Source organism: Aethalodelphis obliquidens, unplaced genomic scaffold (assembly GCF_003676395.1).
Source record: "Aethalodelphis obliquidens isolate GAN/ISIS:26980383/991018 unplaced genomic scaffold, ASM367639v1 scaffold8, whole genome shotgun sequence".
Classification (NCBI taxonomy): Eukaryota; Metazoa; Chordata; class Mammalia; order Artiodactyla; family Delphinidae; genus Aethalodelphis; species Aethalodelphis obliquidens.
The window spans coordinates 42,366,536-42,384,420 of NW_020837952.1; the positions used below are offsets into that span (position 1 = coordinate 42,366,536).

Below are 17,885 nucleotides of genomic sequence, written 5' to 3' on the forward strand. Positions count from 1 at the left end.
ACTTCATATGATTGAATTTATGGCTAACTAGCACTCGAGGCAGGGTTTATAGATGCTTATTTTGAGTGTATTTACTATTCCTAAACAATCTGAATTGCCTTCCAGATTTGGAGTTTTGAGCTCCTTTCCCCTCTTCATGAATTGAGAGGCCACAAAGGCTGCGTGCGCTGCTCTGCCTTCTCTGTGGACAGTAGCCTGTTGGCAACTGGAGATGACAACGGAGAAATCAGGGTAGGGTGTTTGCTGACATGAAAGCACTGCTCTCCTTATAGCTTTGGCTAGCCCTCTGTACCATATCTGGGGCCTTTGTTAATGTGACAGGGAAGCACAGGCCCCAGGGTTCTGGTTGGATGAGGCATTCTTTGTTCTGTTTCTTATGCACGTTGTGTTCACAGCTGCACTTCACTGCAGAAAAGAATTCATTTTAGAGTTAAAGTGAAGCATTTCCCATGTACGTGAGGAGGCAGATGCCCTAGTTATTTGCAGTTGATTCTGTGCTGTTAGCTTGAGAATGATTCATCTTAATTCTTGGACCTGAACCAAAGATTGTTTTTAGTGGCAGAATGTGAGGAAAATAATTTTTGTAAATTGTTGTCTAGATTATAAATGAATTGCAATTCTGCTGTTTCCTGCACTGAAAGGTCTCTTTAGGACTATATCCATTAGGTAGTCAGCATTTAGAGTGGAGCCTATTGCCATCCTCGTGGGATTGTCTGCCTCTGGTTGTGTTAGAAGGATTGGGCGGTTGATGGAAAAAGTTTGGGCATTGGGGGTGGCTGCTTTGGTAACTGGTATAATCAGGAGAGTCTTGTTTTTTGTATGTTATTTTGTTCTTTTTTACGAAGCAGGAATTAAAATTCAAGGAATAGGTAGGTATATAATGCAGAAGAATGAGACAGTATGCATTATGCAGGAATAGGGGCATTATCAGATAGGCTTTCCAGGAAAATTAAGATTCTCTTGCTTGAGGACTAAGTAACCAACCTTCTGTATACCATTCTCATAAATGCCATGCCAGCCAAAGGGGCAGGACTGCTTTGGGAACATTCATTTTGCTCTGAGTTTTCACCTCTGGATGAAAGGGCTCTTTTACTGGTTATGAGGCAGTGTTTCATTTTCCAGAAACCCCTAAAGGTAAAAATTGTCTCTTTAAATAAGGGTTATTTAAAAATTTTTCTTTAGTACATTAAAAAAATTTTCTGTTTTTCTTGATTTTTCAAAATATAGGAAAGCTATTAATTTTATATATATATATCTTCTATCTAGCTATCTTACTGAATTCTTGATAATCAGTTTTTCCATTTGATTCTCTTGGATTTCCCAGGGGACGTTTACAAATGATGATTTTGATTATTTTCTTTTGCTATTTATGCCTCTGTTTTTCTTATTCTGATGTATAATTTCTTTGAAAAATTAGAGTACTGCTCATATATTAAGTATCACTGGAAATAAATGAAAATATTAGTATCTATAAGTAATTGGGTTGTTTTTAAGAGCTTAGTAAACTAATCTTAGTGAATGTATGTGTATATGCTTGCTTGCTTGTTTATTTTATACATATAAAATATAAAAAAATACATATATATATATATAACCTTACTGGGACTTAACTGTTTAAAATATATATACTTTAGGTGTTTGAATAGTGTCTGTCAATATTCTTAGTGGTAGATCCTGAACTAGAATTCTTTGTTCTTTTGAGGTAGTTTATTTGTTAGGCCTTTTTTGTTTATTCCTTGCTTCTCCCATCATACTCTTTTTTTTTTTTTGAATTTTTTAAATTTTTGGTTGCGTCGGGTCTTTGTTGCTGCACGCGGGCTTTCTCTAGTTGCGGCGAGCGGGGCCTACTCTTCATTGAGGTGTGCAGGCTTCTCATTGCGGCGGCCTCTCATTGCAGGGCACGGGCTCTAGGTGCGTGGGCTTCAGTTGTTGCAGCACGCAGACTCAGTAGTTGTGGCTTGCGGGCTCTAGAGTGCAGGCTCAGTAGTTGTGGCTCACGGGCTCTAGAGCGCAGGCTCAGTAGTTGTGGCTTGCAGGCTCTAGAGCGCAGGTTCAGTAGTTGTGGTGCACGGGCTTAGTTGCTCCACTGCGTGTGGGATCTTCCCAGACCAGGGCTCAAACCCCTGTCCCTTGCATTGGCAGGCGGATTCTTAACCAGTGAGCCACCAGGGAAGCCCCATACTCCTTTTATTCAGTGAAAGAGTCACAGTATTCTAATCAGTCACTCTAAGTCATTTTGTTATATTTTTTGGAGTATAGTTAATGATAAATATTGTAAATAATGCATTTTAATTATAATTAGTAATTTTTAAAAATTTGCACAGGAGAGAATGTAATCTAAAAAATTCCTAAGGTATCACTGAATTGTAATTATATTTTTAAGAAATATTTCCAAATATGTTCCAAATGAGATAGATAGATATATAAAACTTCTGAGTAACCCTGTTAATGAACTGTGTATTGTTTTTATAGATATGGAATGTCTCAAATGGTGAGCTTCTTCATTTGTTTGCTCCGATTTCAGTAGAAGAAGGAGCTGCTACTCACGGAGGCTGGGTGACTGACCTTTGCTTTTCTCCAGATAGCAAAATGCTTGTTTCTGCTGGAGGATATCTTAAGGTAAGGGTTTCTCAAAGACTGAAAGAAAAGAACAGCCTGTATCCTACTTTCCAAATTATTTTCACTTCCTGTGTCTCAGTTGGGCCTCGTACAAACCCATCAGAGAGGAAGGGTGATTACTGTTATCCCGTTCTGAGTGACGAAACTGAGATCTGCAAGGCTGCATTCTTCAGATCTCTTGGAAGTTTTGATGACAGTGTTAGGGATGTTCTGAGTCCAGAGCTCTCATCCTGCCCCAAACAAAGTCTTAGGCGATCAGAATGACTAGAAAGTGGGATGTTTAACTTAATTTGATTTTCTACTTCACTAATTGTGAGCTGTGTTGGTTGAGTCTTTAAAAAAATTTATTTGTGAAATTTCCTTTCTTAAGTATTAGTGGTAATGGTAGTGGTAGTCGTGGTAGTAATAATAATAAAAATAGCAGCGGCAGCATGTTGCTTTAGAGTTTACAAAATGCTTTACTTACATCATCTTATTAGCCAGCTTTGCGAGGCTTAAATTTTATCATTCTTGGTTTGTAGGTGAGGAAACTGATGTTCACAGAGGTTGTGAATTTCCTAAAATTACTTAGTAGATTGCCTTATACAAACTTATTATTAGCAAATACTGAGGCCACAGTTGAGCGTGTTGTGGTGCCTCAGGGTCGTTTTTTGGTGCTTGCAATCTTTGTATCCATCCACTCACTAAGAATGTATTAAGTGCCCACTGTGTGCTGGCACTGCTACGTGGCACAATGTTTAAGACTTGGTTCTTGCCCAGGTGGTTGACAGTCTTTGGAGGAAGCAGACAGTAAATAAATAAAGTCTCTAAGTGTAAGAGGGGTTCTGGGACACATTTGCATAAGGATAGTAGAGGCACAAAGGAGAGGACAGTTCTACCTTTGGGAGTTAGCAGAGGCTTCCATTGGAGGGGAATGCTTGAGCTGAGTCTTGAGTAGTGATTTACTTGTAAAAGGGGTTGAAGATGATACTGTGTATTGTACTGATCACTTAAAATAGATCCCTAATGAATTAGACCCTAATGAATTAGATCTTACGATACTGTTTTTTCTTACTGAAAACGTTCAACTGTAGGAGATGATTCTGATTAATTGTCTAATATAGTATAGATGTTCAAAAATATTTGAATGACTGAATTGAAGTTTTTGGTTATATGGGACCTATGTAGATGCAATTTTATTTAATGTAAAAATCTAGCTTATAAAAAAGATAAATCAGAGGGCAGTTTTTAGCTCTATGAGAGGATGTATGTTATGATTCCTTTACAAGTTTACATTGAAAATACAATGCTGCTTACAAGGTGTTGCATTAACCTGTACCTAAATAAAGGTACACCTTTATTTAGTTATTAGGGGATTGTGAGACTATCACCACTTGTTCTTCTTTAGTGTAGAGATAAACTGCACTCTTAGTCTGTTCTGAGGATGATTCTTAGAGGAGCGACATTGCTGTCTTTGTGTTGGAAGCTGGGAGTCTTCAGCCGTATTAACTGCTGAAAATCTTAACTGCTCATCTTTGACACTGAGCTTCTAGAGACCATGTCTTTTGATGCTCTGTGCACCATAGAAGGGTATCACATAATTGTGAGTCTGGCTTACAAGATATGATAGAGATCAGTGACTAGATTTCCAGAGTTCCTGGAGAACCTTGAAATAAACAGCAGAATCGATGTTGAAGTTATGTCTTCAGGATGAAAGAGCCTATAGCCTATATATTCAGTCTGTATATTTCAGTGGCAATCAGGCTGTTCTTCCTTTTGGTTTGATTACTAGCATGGTTAAACTGGTTGTGATATAGCCCAGCCTGCATCTACCCAGCATGTTCATGAGACTATCTAAGAGCACAGAGCAAATTAAAAGTAAAAAGGAACAGCTGCTGTAATGTCCAAGAAAATAGGCCTTTTGAGTCTGTTTACTTTATAATCCAAGCTGTATGAATTGAATGTCAGTAAGATAAAGTAGGTATCCAGTAGCTAAAAAGCTCTTAACTTTCAAAGTTATTCCTATTTATAAGTAAAAAATAATGTAATTTACTTGTGTTATGCCACAGAGTACATACTGTTAGAATGACAAGAAATCCACATTAATTCATACTCATGAGGAGAAAGGCTGATTTGAAATATGAAATACATGATGATAAATTCAGGTTTTCCATTACATAGAGGCAACAGAATATAAAGGTCAGGAGTGTGAGACTTGGGGCAGACTACCTGAATTCAAAGCCCGGATCTGCCACTCAGTAGCTTTGTGATCTTGCACAAGGTGATTTAGTCTCTACTTTCTCATCTGTAAAATGGGTGTAATAATAACACCTACCTCATAGGGTTGGGAGGGTTAAAGGAGTTAATACAAGTGAAATACTTATACATGGTGGCACATAGTGTACCCTGAGTAAATGTTAGCTATCTTTTAAAAATTGAAGTATAGTTGATTTACAGTGTTTCAGTTGTACAGCAAAGTGACTCAGATATATATATATATATAAAATATATTACAATATAATATATATATTATAATATTATATATATATATTCTTTTTCAGATTCTTTTCCATTATAGGTTATTACAAGATGTTGAATATAGTTCCCTGGGCTATACAATAGGTCCTTGTTGTTTATCTATTTTATATATAGTAGTTTGTATCTGTTAATCCCAAATTCCCAATTTATCCCTCCTTCCATAAATATCCCTGCTATTTTTTTTAATTTACTTTATTCCTTAAAGCAGATTTAATTTCTCAGCAAAACTGAATGGAAAGTACAGAGTTCCCATACACCCACCCCTTCCCCATGTGCAAGCTTCCCCCACTGTCAACATCCCCCACCAGAGGGTACATTTGTTACAGCTGATGAATGTTCATTGACATGTCATTATCACCCAAAATCCATAATTTCTATTAGGGTTCACTCTTGGTGTTGTACAGTCTGTGAATTTTGACAAATGTATAACGACACGTGTCCACCATTGTAGTATTATACGGAGTAGTTTCACTGCCCAGAAGTCCCCTGCATAAGTCCTATTTAATATCATTGTCTTTTAGTCCATATTCACATTAGTGGCTGGGGTAGTGTTTCCAAGTCGAGTGGTCTGTTTTAATAGAGGGAAAGGCAGTGGGTGCACTAGGTTTGGAAGCCGGATAACTCTTCCACCTCTGCCACCTGCTAGTGGTGTTGCCCACAGTGACAAGGCCTTTCTTCTCTCTCAACCCTGGTTTCCTTACTTGTTAAGTGAGGCAGTTGGACTAGGTGATCTCTAAGGGCCTTACTACCTCTACGATTTGCCTCTAGCGACTGTCCTCTACAGTCTTGATTACACTGCTATTTTATGAAGCAAAATTGTTAGTCCTGGAAAATTTCAAGTTAGTACATGTTGCTTCATTGAGGTTTAACTTAAGTCCACAAGGTATACCAGTTTTTTTTACCAGTTACCATTACTAATAACTAATATTAGTATAACTAATAACTAATGAATAGTTGACCCAGTCACACGAGCAAGGCGGAATGCTAGGCATTGCCACGGACACAGAAGTGATCATTGCATTCATAATACTCAGAATCTTGATGTACCTGAGGCCTTTTCAAAAGGTGTTCATGTACATGGTCTCTTTTGCCTTCATCTTAGTTGTGAGATATGTAGGTAAGCTTCATGATCTCCATTTAGTAAAGGAATATAAATATTGTTATAATCTTAGTGGATTCAGTAATTGGGAAGAGAAAGGAAGGACTTGGCCAGAGCACCTGCTACATTTGAGATGTTCAGTATTTATTTAGTAAATAAATATATAGACTTTTAAATAAAAAACTTGGTAATGGGCTCTTGAATCACTCCTGGTGAAAGGGAAGATTCAGTAGAGAGAACATTCTATCCTGCAGCCCGTATTATCAGTAGTCTTGATAGCTGCCAAAATTCCTGTCCATTTCTGCAAAGGGGCATTTTTAGAGAAGAGAGGGTCATTCTTTCCATTCCACTGAGAAGGATATGCAGACAGGAGAATTCAGTCCAGCCATGGCCATAATGGGCTTTGTGTAGCCTTCTGTCTGCAGCTCTGAGTAGGCTGCATGTTTCTCCAGCATGCCTTACAGTGGGTTTAGGTGTAGGGTAGCTGTGAGGCAGTCACCAGGGTTAATCAGGAATGGTGGACTGGGTTGATAATACTGTATTCAGCGTTAAACCTTAGACATCCTTCCTGGTGTTTGCTTTAGTTTGGGAGTGGGGAGGTGATGGGGTGAAGGATCCAGCTGGCACTGCAGATTGTCTCACACTATAATTGCCAACCTAATAAGAATTTTATTTTTCTCTGAACAGTGGTGGAATGTTGTCACTGGGGAATCCTCACAGACCTTCTACACAAATGGAACCAATCTTAAGAAAATACATGTGTCCCCTGACTTCAAAACATATGTGACTGTTGATAATCTTGGTATTTTATATATTTTAAAGATTTTAGAGTAAAATAGTTAAGCAGCGATGTAAGTTGAACTCTTTTAATTTTGAATTGGAAAAAAAAATCGTAATGAAACTGTATTTCAACTTTTTATAAAGCTGTGAATTGTTTTGCAGTATTGCATTCAATACGAAAGTGTTTGTGGTTGGATGAATACTATTAATGTAGCTTTTCCCAAATGAACACACCTTTAATCTTACTTTTCATAATCATCATCATCATTTTTAACAGTTTGTCCTTAAGATACAAATGAAAATGTAAATATGTACCTTGTTATACCACTGGTAAAATTCTCCCTTGATGCATTCTAATTGGTTGACATAATTAATGAGAATAATTTGAAGGAAATATATATTTTAATAATATTATGCAGGCTGTGCCTCAGGGTAGTAGTGGCTTGATTTCTGAACCACATTTACCCCAAGGGGGTATAGTTCTCACAAATATAATCTCAGAACTTATGTGCACCCCTTAAACTTGCTTTAAAAATATTGCGTCTACGTGCACAGTTTGCAAAATTTCCTTTAATTCACTTGATAAGTGAGTCTTAGCTTTCAAAAGTACTCTCTGTGAAGCAAAAGTTACGTGTGTTGGAGTGCGTAGATTTTGTTGGTCTACCTTTTCTCATTAGCTGATGGCAGCCCCGGGCTGGACCTGCACTCTTAGCAGTCAGTCTCTGAACTGGGCACTCTCCTGCTTTCTCTGGTTTTTTACATACCAGACTTCCTACTTGACTGAACTTAACCTTTCTTAATCCTCACTTTTCTCTCTTTATTTAAAGTAATTGCTCCACAGTTAAATGTTAGTAAATCTGAATAATTGGCGAGGAGCCAATTTTAATCATAATTTTTAACAACAGAATTTTTCCAAGATATAGAAAATAGTAAAAAATAATTTTCTGGGCTTCCCTGGTTGCGCAGTGGTTGAGAGTCCGCCTGCCGATGCAGGGGACACGGGTTCATGCCCCGGTCCGGGAGGATCCCACGTGCCGCGGAGCGGCTGGGCCCGTGAGCCATGGCTGCTGAGCCTGCGCATCCGGAGCCTGAGCTCCGCAACGGGAGAGGCCACAGCAGTGAGAGGCCCGCGTACCGCAAAAAAAAAAAAAAAAAAAAAAAAAAAATTTCTTCTAATTCCATTTACTTTTAGATGAACGGCATTGCCAGTGCTTTTCTCTTAGTGAATTTCAACAGAATTCTCTGTGGTTTTCTACACAGTACTGGAAGAGTCATTGTGACTGCAAGATGTCACCTTTAACCTTCCAGCCAGTCTGTTTTCCTTCCCCTTCTCACCCTCCTTCTCTCCTTCCCTCCCTCCAAGTTTAATCAGGAAAGATAGTTTTGATAGGGAAAAAGCATATCAGCATCAGTAACTAGCTTTTTTGATTTCCTGATTAGGAACTTTAATTGTAGCTTAAATCTAAACATTTTCCCTGAAATATATTGTTAAGGGAAATGGTGATAAATTAGTAATAGATGTGGTTCTTACATTAAAAAAACAACCAAAATTCAAAATTTTTTGTTGCTGCAACAACTAAATCAGATGAGTATTAGCATTAACAGTAGGTAAACACTGAGCCAGTTTCTATTGTTGGTGCATATTAGTAGATGTGGGGTAGGTAGGGAGGGAACAGACCCCTCCAGATGTATTTTAGATTAGATGTTCCTATTTAGCATTTGAGGGAACCATACAGAGAGTGAATAAAATATTTTACATTGTTAAGGAGGTTTTTTTGTTTTTTTGTTTTATGGTGGGTTGAGGAATTAATTTAGGGGCTTACTGTGATATAAGCAAATGTGACATGAAAGTCTTAATTTTATAAAAAGAAATTTCTGTAAATGATATGTTCTGCTTAGAGTACCCAAGTCATAATTTGATTTGCATACAACGTTTAGGAACTCATTTATAGCTCAGAGTATAAAGTATTAACTTTTGGAATTAAAAGTCACTTGACTGTAAAAGTATAACAACAAACATCAGCTTTTAAAACACCTTGATTGGCTCTTATCTTACAAATAAATTAAAAAGAAAAATGAGAAGAAAGACCAGGTAACATAAGGAAGAAGAAAAGCCTTTCATAGCAGCTTAAGTGGCCAGTCAAGGGGAGGGTTTTGTTTTGTACTTTTGGTTGAGCATATTTTTTTTTTGTATTGGAAATACATTGCATTTTGTATATATAAGATTTTTTTTTTACATTGGATGTGTCTTGTATGTTTTGAAAACTGTTAGTTTTGTATTTATGATACAGCTTACATAATTTTTTGGTGTGTGTTGGTATACATTTTAATACACGAATTTAAAACATTTTATAAAAATAAAATTTCTAAAATATTTTTGAAAAACATTTTCAGATTGTTTCAGACTCCTTCCTTGTCCTTTGTTGATCAGAAAACGAATGTGAAAGAGTCTTCAAATTAAAGCCATCAACCTCTATCCATGCTTTGTCAGCTATATGTAATTTAATTCTATCAAAATTTTCTTTTTCCTCAGTTTGTCTCTGATGCCTGGTGTGGCTGGCATGGAGAAGATCCTGTAAAGAAGAGAATTCATTTATTCATTTTTTCGTTCAGTACATATTTGTTGAGAACTGCCTGGCATTTTTGTAGGTATTGGGGATATAGCAGTGAGCAAAACAAAGTCCTTGCCCTCCTGCAGTTGGGGGCTAGGGAGAGACAGAAAAAAAGTCAGTCAGTCAAATTTATAGTGATTAGTTGGTATGTAAGTGAGGAGAGGAGGAGGGCTACAGTTCTAGAGGGAGCTGCTTGTTTGGAAGGTGACACTCGAGTTCAGACCTGAAAGGTGAGGGAGGGAGTGAGTCAGGCAAGTATCTGGAGAGAGTCCCCAAGCAAGGGTACAGCAAGTGCAAAGACTGGAAAGTGGGACGGGTTGGTCTGTTCCAGAACCAGCATGGAGGCTGGTGTGGCTGGAGAAGACTGAGCGAGGGGAGCTTAGTAGGAGGTGTAGCCAGCTCTGTGGAGGGTCTCCCAGGCCATGGCGAGGATGTCTACCCTGAGATAGTAGCTAGCGCAGGAGTGTGAGCAGTGGGGAGATCTGACGTAAGCTGTAACTTGATCACTTTGGCGGTGGGAACCAGTTGAGGATCAGCTGAAAGGAGGACAGGTGAGGAGGGAAGCAGGGAGATCAATGAGAAGCTTTTACAATAATCTGGGCAAAATGCAGGCGGCTAGACTGGGGTGGCGGCAGGAGAGGCTGTGACAAGTTGGATTCTGGGTATACTCTGACGGTAAGAGTTAATAAGAGTTGCTAATGGATCGGATACAGGTCGTGAGAGGGACAAGTCAAGAATGATACCAAGGTTTTGGCCTCCGGCTTGAACAACTGGAAGAATAGAGTTGCTGTTAGCTGAGATGAGAAGACTATGTAAAAGGAGCAGAGTTTAGGACAAAGTAAGTTTGAGGTAGGTGTTAGGAAGACACCTGGGGCTGTTGAGTAGATGGTTCTTTTATAGGAAAAGTCTCTGATGGAGATAAAAATCTGAGAGGCATCAGTGAATTGATGGTATTTAAAACCACAGGACCAGATGCAACAAAATGGGTGTAGATAGACAAGACAGGGAGACCCTAGACTGAGCCCAGGGCAGTCTGGAGGTTGGTGAGCTGAGGGACTGGCACAGGACACTGAGAAGAACCAGCAAGGACTAACAGTTGCAGCTTAGTGTGGTAAGTGCAACGGGTATGGGGTCCTTCACTCGGTGTGCTCTTGGGCAAAATTCCTTTATTGGTTTATTCGTGCAGCCACCTGTCTATCCTCTGTGTCTTGAATATCTGCTATGCCTAGCACTGTTTTCAGCAGCAGCCAAGGCAATAAACAAACACATTTTAGTTGTTGGGGGAAATTGGGGACAAGAGATAATAAGAAACCCAGAAAATATCAGCAGTTGTCTTATCTGTAGGGGTTCCTCCCTCTCAGCATTGTTGTAAGGATTTAATAAGATAATGCTCACAGAGTGCTTACTTATCTCAGTGCTTGGACCAAGAAAGTGCTCACTGCACATTCCTTGGTGTTATTTGGGTCCCATCCTCTTGCGTGGCAACAGTTCCCCGATCACTGTCTCTCCCAGCAGTCATGCCTCTGCGTGATCTTTCCAAAGTGCTTATCTTATCATGTCAGTCGTCTTTAAAATCCTGGACCTGCTTGTGCTCTCTTGCTTCTGTGGCATTGTATGTGCGGTTCTCTCTTCTATACTGCCCTCCCCCACCTAATTTTTTTTCCTGATTCCTTCTTATCTTTTTCCTTGAGATGATCCTTCTCCTGAAGGCTTCCCTGCCCTCTTGTAGCCCCCTCTTTTCTCTGTCGTGGTTTTTTTGACCTGTATCATTTATTTAATGGAGTCCCCCATTAGACTGTAAGCTCAATGAAAGCCACGTCTCTTAGGTGTTTTATACCAGAGTCCAACGGAAGCCTGGCTCCAGTTGGAGCCTCAGTAAATCTTTGCTGAATGATTGGAATTCCTGTATGCCCACATGCCCATAGTGCATTCTGTGTTCTCCCTCTGCACTAGGATGTCACGAGGCTGTCAAATTAAGATGTAGCACATTACCAGCATTTTCTTTATCTTCCCATTTTAGTTTGGCATTTTGCTGTGAAGCATCGTTAGGGGAAAGTAAAACTTTACTTGGATAAAAAAAGATCTGCTTCCAAATTATATGAAATGAATAAACATATCCCTGGAGTGTTTAAGTTGGCAAGTATGGCAGTCTATTATTCAACATATGTTTTGTGTTGTTATTATAATTTACTTACTGACCTTTAGAGAAGGAGAAAATGATTTTCTAATAACTCTTAGTCTCTTAAGAGCACTTGAGTGGATTTCCTTGCTCATAACCTCTATCCTTAAGACTATGGATATACCATACAGCTATTAAAACATCTAAATTAGAAAATCATTTGCTGTGGGGCTATGAGTTTAACCCTAGAAGAATTGTTGTGTAGTTGTATATATTCACATGGCAGGGGCAGAAGAATTTGCATCCAACATGGGACTCAACAGAGACCAGGCCTTTGAAGTCATTTGGCATCAACAGGGACTTACTGCTGAGTCAGATGGCATTGTGAGCAGACCAAAGCTTGGGACATTTTCGTTACAGTTATGATTGAGGAAAATGAGTCGCTGGTGTTCATTGTAACTTCATTTATGAGGTCAGGCCCTCAGAACTGCTTATCACGTGGAAGTAAAAGAAAAATCTGTATCTGTAATTTCTCATCACCAGGGCTAGAGTAAGTGTCTAGAGAGAGCATTCTGGGCCTGAGTTTGGGTTTGGTGGTTCTGAGCAACTGATCAGCTGGGAAACATCCAGCAGTGAATGAAGACTCCAGCTTAGTACCAAGGTGGCTGCTTTGAGGAGTTGGAGCAAACTTTCACATTCATCAGATTCAAATCTTCCTCCCCTCCCCGGCCCTTATTTTATCTTCACAGTAGTTGATGCGTTTGCAGACTATGCAGTCCTAGCTTACAGGGGAAGAACTACATCCCAGGCAGTTAATCTGATAAAGCCAGGGCCAGAATCCAAATCCGATTTTCTTTTCTTTATGGAAACACCCACTGGGCTATGTGTTGAGTGTTTCGGTTGGAAGTGGAGTCCTCTTGGAAACGTGGCCAATGAACACCAGACTAGGGGTCAAGGTGTGAGTTTCAGCAGCTGGGGAAGATTTTGGAGATCTGTGTTTCTCATTTCTGATTTATTTGCTGCACTCTGTCAACTTTCTGAGACATAAAAAATCCTTTCTAGGAGGAAGGAAGAAGGAGCTACTATTTTTTTAAGGGCCTTTTATGTGTCAGGCCCCATGCTGGGCACTTTCCACACATTATTTAATTAAATCCTAACGACAAGGCTGCAAGCTGTTATCTCTGTTTTCTAGATGTGGAAACAGGTGTAGAGAGGTTAAATCACTAGGGCCCCATATGCAAGGTGGGGAGCTGTGGTTTCGGTCCATGGTTGTTGGTCTCCACCACAGCCCCCTGGGCTGGAGGATCCAGGAGCGTCATTTCAGCTCTGCACTTAAATCATTGTTCATTTCACTCATTCACATCATGGGTCATGCATGACCGATCTTAAGTCCTGAGCTCTCAGAGATGATGTCAAAGGTGGTCTCTGCTGCTGAAGAGCTTCCACTTCTGTTATCCTGGCTAACCCATCTCTGTGCCCGTAGGGATTGCTCTTGGAAAAAAAGCAGCAGGGGCCATTCTGATGGGAGCCAAACAGACAGCAGAGGTTGGGGGATGCTTTGGATTTGCCAGCACTTGGCCGCGGCTCAACCTAGTCTCAGTTCACAAATGATTCAAACACTGAGCAAGGTAGGTGGCAGCCCTACTGCAACCTGGTCTGTGGAGAAGCCTGTTCTACTTGGAAACTTTTAGGGGGTTCATTTCAAATTAGTGGCAGCCCTGGGGCTACTGGATCCATATGTTTCTTCTGCCATCTTGATTTCATTTCCTTTTCTCCTTTTCCTTACATTTGAAAAGGTGCCAACTCTCAGAGCCTCAGTTTCCTCATTTGTCAAATAGGGACTGCAACATCTAATTGCAAGGTTTTTGTGAGGCTTGAAAAATATGTCAAACATCTGACACAGGTCTCAATAGTATAATTACCTTTGTCCCAGTTACAATTTGCTATTCCTTTGCTGCCCACATTTCCTTGGTTTACAGATTGGGACTGTGCGGCTTTTGATCCATAGAAGACACCTCACTCCAGGCATCCTCCTCTACCTCATGGTGGATCTATCCTCATGGCTATTGGCTCCCAGGAGACAGACCTTGCTCAGCAGGAAAGCTGTCCCAGACATTATTCTTTTTGGGATATGCATGGACTTGAGTGGTGGAGGATTAGGAGTGGCGTTGGGGAAAAGACCTTGGGTCACAGCGGCTTTGCTTTGGCTGTCAAGTGGATCCAAGTTCAAATCCTGGCTGCACTACCGTCCCAGCTGTGTGGCCTTCAGCAAATGGTTTAATCTTCTCAAGGAGCTACTTCCGTGGTAGCCTCGGATGTGGGGATCTACGTGGGCTACCCAGCTTCTCAGGGGATCTGGAGGGCCTGGTCCATCAAGGAGTGAAGCTTCTCACACTTTACTGCAAAAACCGCCCCCCACCCCAAACCCAGACCCATTAACTCAGAGTTGCCAGGCATGGGACCCAGGCATCCATATGTTTGAAAGTTCCCCGGGTGATTCCAGAGCACAGCGGAGGTTGAGAACCCATGTCCTCCGCCCTTGCCCTGGATGGCCTACCAAGCCATTGCCAGTCCCACTCCTGTGCCACAGCGAGCTGTGCCTGTGATGTCTGCTTTTGCAGCATGGTTTGTCCACCTGCTCTGTTGTGACACTCTCAGGAACGTCCCGAGCAGCACAGATGTCTGGTGTGCATATTAGCACAGCTGGGGGGGGGGGGTTGTTTTCTGCTTGGATTTGATGGCTAGCTTATAGAGCAACTCTGCCAAGGTTGGAGTATTACCAGTATTACCAGTTCCTCCTCCAGTCACTGTTTTCTCTGTTCAGGTGTCTCACCTGTGTCTGTTTGCTTTCACCTTTTACCTAGTGCTGTGACATTCCCATTGTGACAGATACTGGTTTTTTTTTTGTTGTTGTTGTTTTGTGGCAGATACTGTTGGTGGCCATCCTAATATCCAGTCTCTCCCTTTTCCTCACTAACAACTGCTGTATTGTTGGGAGCTGCAGTGTGCTCAGCTAAAATCAACAACAGCTACATTTTCTAATTGCTTATCTAGGGGTAGCAGATGTAAGCAGAACTTGTAGGGTGAAGCTTCCAGGAAAGCTCCTAAAAGCTTGCCTTACTCAGTTGGGAGGCAGGAGCCCTTTGTTCCTTACCATCTTTTTTCCTGCCTGGAATGTGGATTCGCTGAATGATGGTCTAACAGCCATTTTGTGCCCATGAGGTGACCTTGTAGATGGATGCCACAAGCTAAGGGTGGCAGAGCAGAAATACAGAAGGAGCTTGGCATTTTGATCACAACTGTGGAGCTACCATTCCAGCCCTGTACTGTTTATCTCTGAAGTTCATGTTACATGAGAAAATATTCAACCTCTCTCTTGTTTTAAGAGACTCTTATCTCTGGTCTTTGCTACTAGTCCCTGAATTCAGCTCCTGATACTCCCATAAACAAACCAAGTATGTAAGAACAGTTCAGCAAATGTCAGTGACCCCTGCATCCCTGTCTCTTCCATCCCCTAGCCCTAGCCGCCCACCGTACCTCCTCTAATAACTAGAAATCAAGGTGGAAGGTTGTTGAAGTTTGGTGGAATCTCAGAAAGGCACAGACAGGTGATTCATGGACCAGGCCCAGTCCACAGAGGAGTTTTGTTTGGCCCACACTTAATTTTTTAAAAAAACACTGAACTTGTTGCCAGCATTTGAAAGTCTGGTGGTTTCACATAAAAATCCTGATTTCTTAGAAAATCTATTGAGCCAGGGTCGTCTTTTCTGCCTGGCAGCCATCAGCTGGAGCTGAGCATCAGCCGCCCCCTGAGATGGTGGATGCGTGGATCATCACAGTCCACCTTCACTCATGTCACCTGTGTGGCCTGGAGGTATCTGAGTTTGCAGTCTTCCCTCTCCCTGCCAAGTGCGCACCCCAGAGATGGTCTGCTAAAACAGGATTCCTGAATTTCCTGTGCCTTTCCTTCTTCCCAGTCTCCCCTGACCCAACACTAGCATGTTGGGCTTTTTGGTTTTTGTTCTTCTCTGAGAAAACTGTGCACGCATTTAAAAAAAAATTATTTATTTATTTTTGGCTGCATTGGGTCTTTGTTGCTGTGCGCGGGCTTTCTCTAGTTGTGGTGAGTGGGGGCTACTCTTTGTTGCGATGCGCGGGCTTCTCATTGTGGTGGCTTCTCTTGTTGTGGAGCAAGGGCTCTAGGCGCGCGGGCTTCAGTAGTTGTGGTTCAGGGCTCTATAGCGCAGGCTCAGTATTTGCGGCGCACGGGCTTAGTTGCTCCGCAGCATGTGGGATCTTCCCGGACCAGGGCTCGAACCTGTGTCCCCTGCATTGGCAGGTGGATTCTTAACCACTGCGTCACCAGGGAAGCCCCTATCTTTATTTTTATTTATTTTGGGCTGCATTGGGTCTTCATTGCTGCACGCGGGCTTTCTCTAATTGTAGCGAGTGGGGCCTACTCTTCGTTGCTACTCTTCGTTGCGGTGCTTGGGCTTCTTATCGCAGTGGCTTCTCTTCTGGAGCACAGGCTCTGGGCGCATGGGCTCAGTAATTGTGGCTCACAGGCTCTAGAGTGCAGGCTCAGTAGTTGTGGCGCACGGGCTTAGTTGCTCTGCGGCATGTGGGATCTTCCCAGACCAGGGCTCGAACCCGTGTCCCCTGCATTGGCAGGCAGATTCTTAACCACCGCACCACCAGGCAAGTCCCTCATATGTCTTATTGACGAGAGGCAACAAGAGGGAGAACTGCATGCTCCCTGGGGAGCAGCTGTTGGGCATTTGATTGAAGCACCGAGACATCCAGAGGACAATTAAATTGAGTACTGAATATGGATAGTTTTGAATGGCTTTTATTACCATGTTGTGAACTGACTTCAAGTTGCTAAGAGCAGCTCCATCTCAGCTTGCTCTTACCGGGTGCTGAGACATCACTCCGAGTTTTCCAGTATGGCAGGACTTGCAAGATGCTCTGGGCTTGTGAAGTGACATGTGTGCTCCTCGGCTGTCTGAAAACCTCAGCGGCTGTACTGCCACCTTTAGCTGGAGTGACCCTACTGGAGCCGTTAAATGGAGAATCTCTATCTCAGTCTGACGTGTGTGTAAGTCTTTATATCATTAGTCATTAACTATGCTTGGGAAGTTAAATGCCCATGAAGCTCTTACAAACAAACATAGGTCTCTGGGGTTTTGGAGAGAAAAACAAAAACTGTCTGGATGATAATTTGTAGCTATGATTATTTATGAGCAACAGAGTGCAGCGTGTTGGGTTGGGAATGATCATCTCTGCATTAGCGACTCTAAGTAAAATGGAGCCACGGTGAACACAGAGTGAATTCTCGGTCAGTAGACTGGCTTGAGGTCAAGACAGGAAACAGTTACGTGGAACCGGCATTTCCCAGGTCAGCACCAACGTCTTAGGGTTAATTCCACTGCAAAAATTTGAGTATTAATGGAATCTCGTAGGATGCCGGATGGTGATTGGGCAACAGACCTAATGAAATTCCCTGCTTTGGAACTGGTTTCTGTGGGAAGCAGGACCCTGTTGCTGGGGCAAGCTGGGCGTGTGGATGGCTGGAAGGGAGTGTGGGGGAGGCTGTTGGAGCCATGGTGCAGGTAGACTCTGCCAGCCTTTTTTGGTTGGTTACCCACTTTTAAGAAAATGTGTCTATAACTGTCATATTACTTAATTTTCATAGGAAACATACTCAGTGAATAGCTTGTATAAAAAAGGAACTGAAGGGCTTCCTTGGTGGCGCAGTGGTTGAGAGTCTGCCTGCCAATGCAAGGGACACGGCTTCGTGCCCCGGTCTGGAAAGATCTCACATGCCGCGGAGCGGCTGGGCCTATGAGCCATGGCCGCTGAGCCTGCGCGTTGGAGCCTGTGCTCCACAACGGGAGAGGCCCCAACAGTGAGAGGCCCGTGTACAGCAAAAAAAAAAAAAAAAAAAGGAACTGAAAAACTTAATGTCTTAAAAAACAAAAAAGAGGCTTCATTCCATACAGACTTCTGAACACGGTTATTGTATTCCAGTTCTGTGGAAGAACAACTCTGGAGGCTAGCCCACTTATCAAATTTTCTTTTCTTTTCAGAAATAGCTTAGGAGCAATGCTGCTTGGGGTCCACGTATGAATTTTCGCTG

The 17,885-nt window shown here is 41.7% G+C and overlaps 2 protein-coding genes across 8 annotated transcripts in view; one reads left to right on the forward strand and one right to left on the reverse strand.

Moving 5' to 3' along the window:
* The window catches only part of APAF1 (apoptotic peptidase activating factor 1), a 96,090-nt gene extending 88,094 nt beyond the window's left edge, over window positions 1-7,996 (forward strand). For 6 of the 7 annotated variants that reach the window (XM_027107258.1, XM_027107260.1, XM_027107259.1 and 3 more), the window contains 3 exons: window positions 106-231; window positions 2,473-2,619; window positions 6,923-7,996. In XM_027107258.1, the coding sequence (XP_026963059.1) occupies window positions 106-231; window positions 2,473-2,619; window positions 6,923-7,069 (420 nt within the window). In that variant the 3' untranslated portion in view covers window positions 7,070-7,996. Of the gene's footprint in view, window positions 1-105; window positions 232-1,018; window positions 1,187-2,472; window positions 2,620-6,922 lie in introns of those variants that run through there. The other variant, XM_027107263.1, reaches the window with a different exon arrangement.
* Window positions 7,997-9,251: 1,255 nt separating this feature from the next.
* The window catches only part of ANKS1B (ankyrin repeat and sterile alpha motif domain containing 1B), a 1,179,755-nt gene continuing 1,171,121 nt past the window's right edge, over window positions 9,252-17,885 (reverse strand). Inside the window, exon 11 of the mRNA XM_027107282.1 lies at window positions 9,252-9,588. Within this exon, the coding sequence (XP_026963083.1) occupies window positions 9,406-9,588 (183 nt within the window). The 3' untranslated portion in view covers window positions 9,252-9,405. The remainder of the gene's footprint in view (window positions 9,589-17,885) is intronic.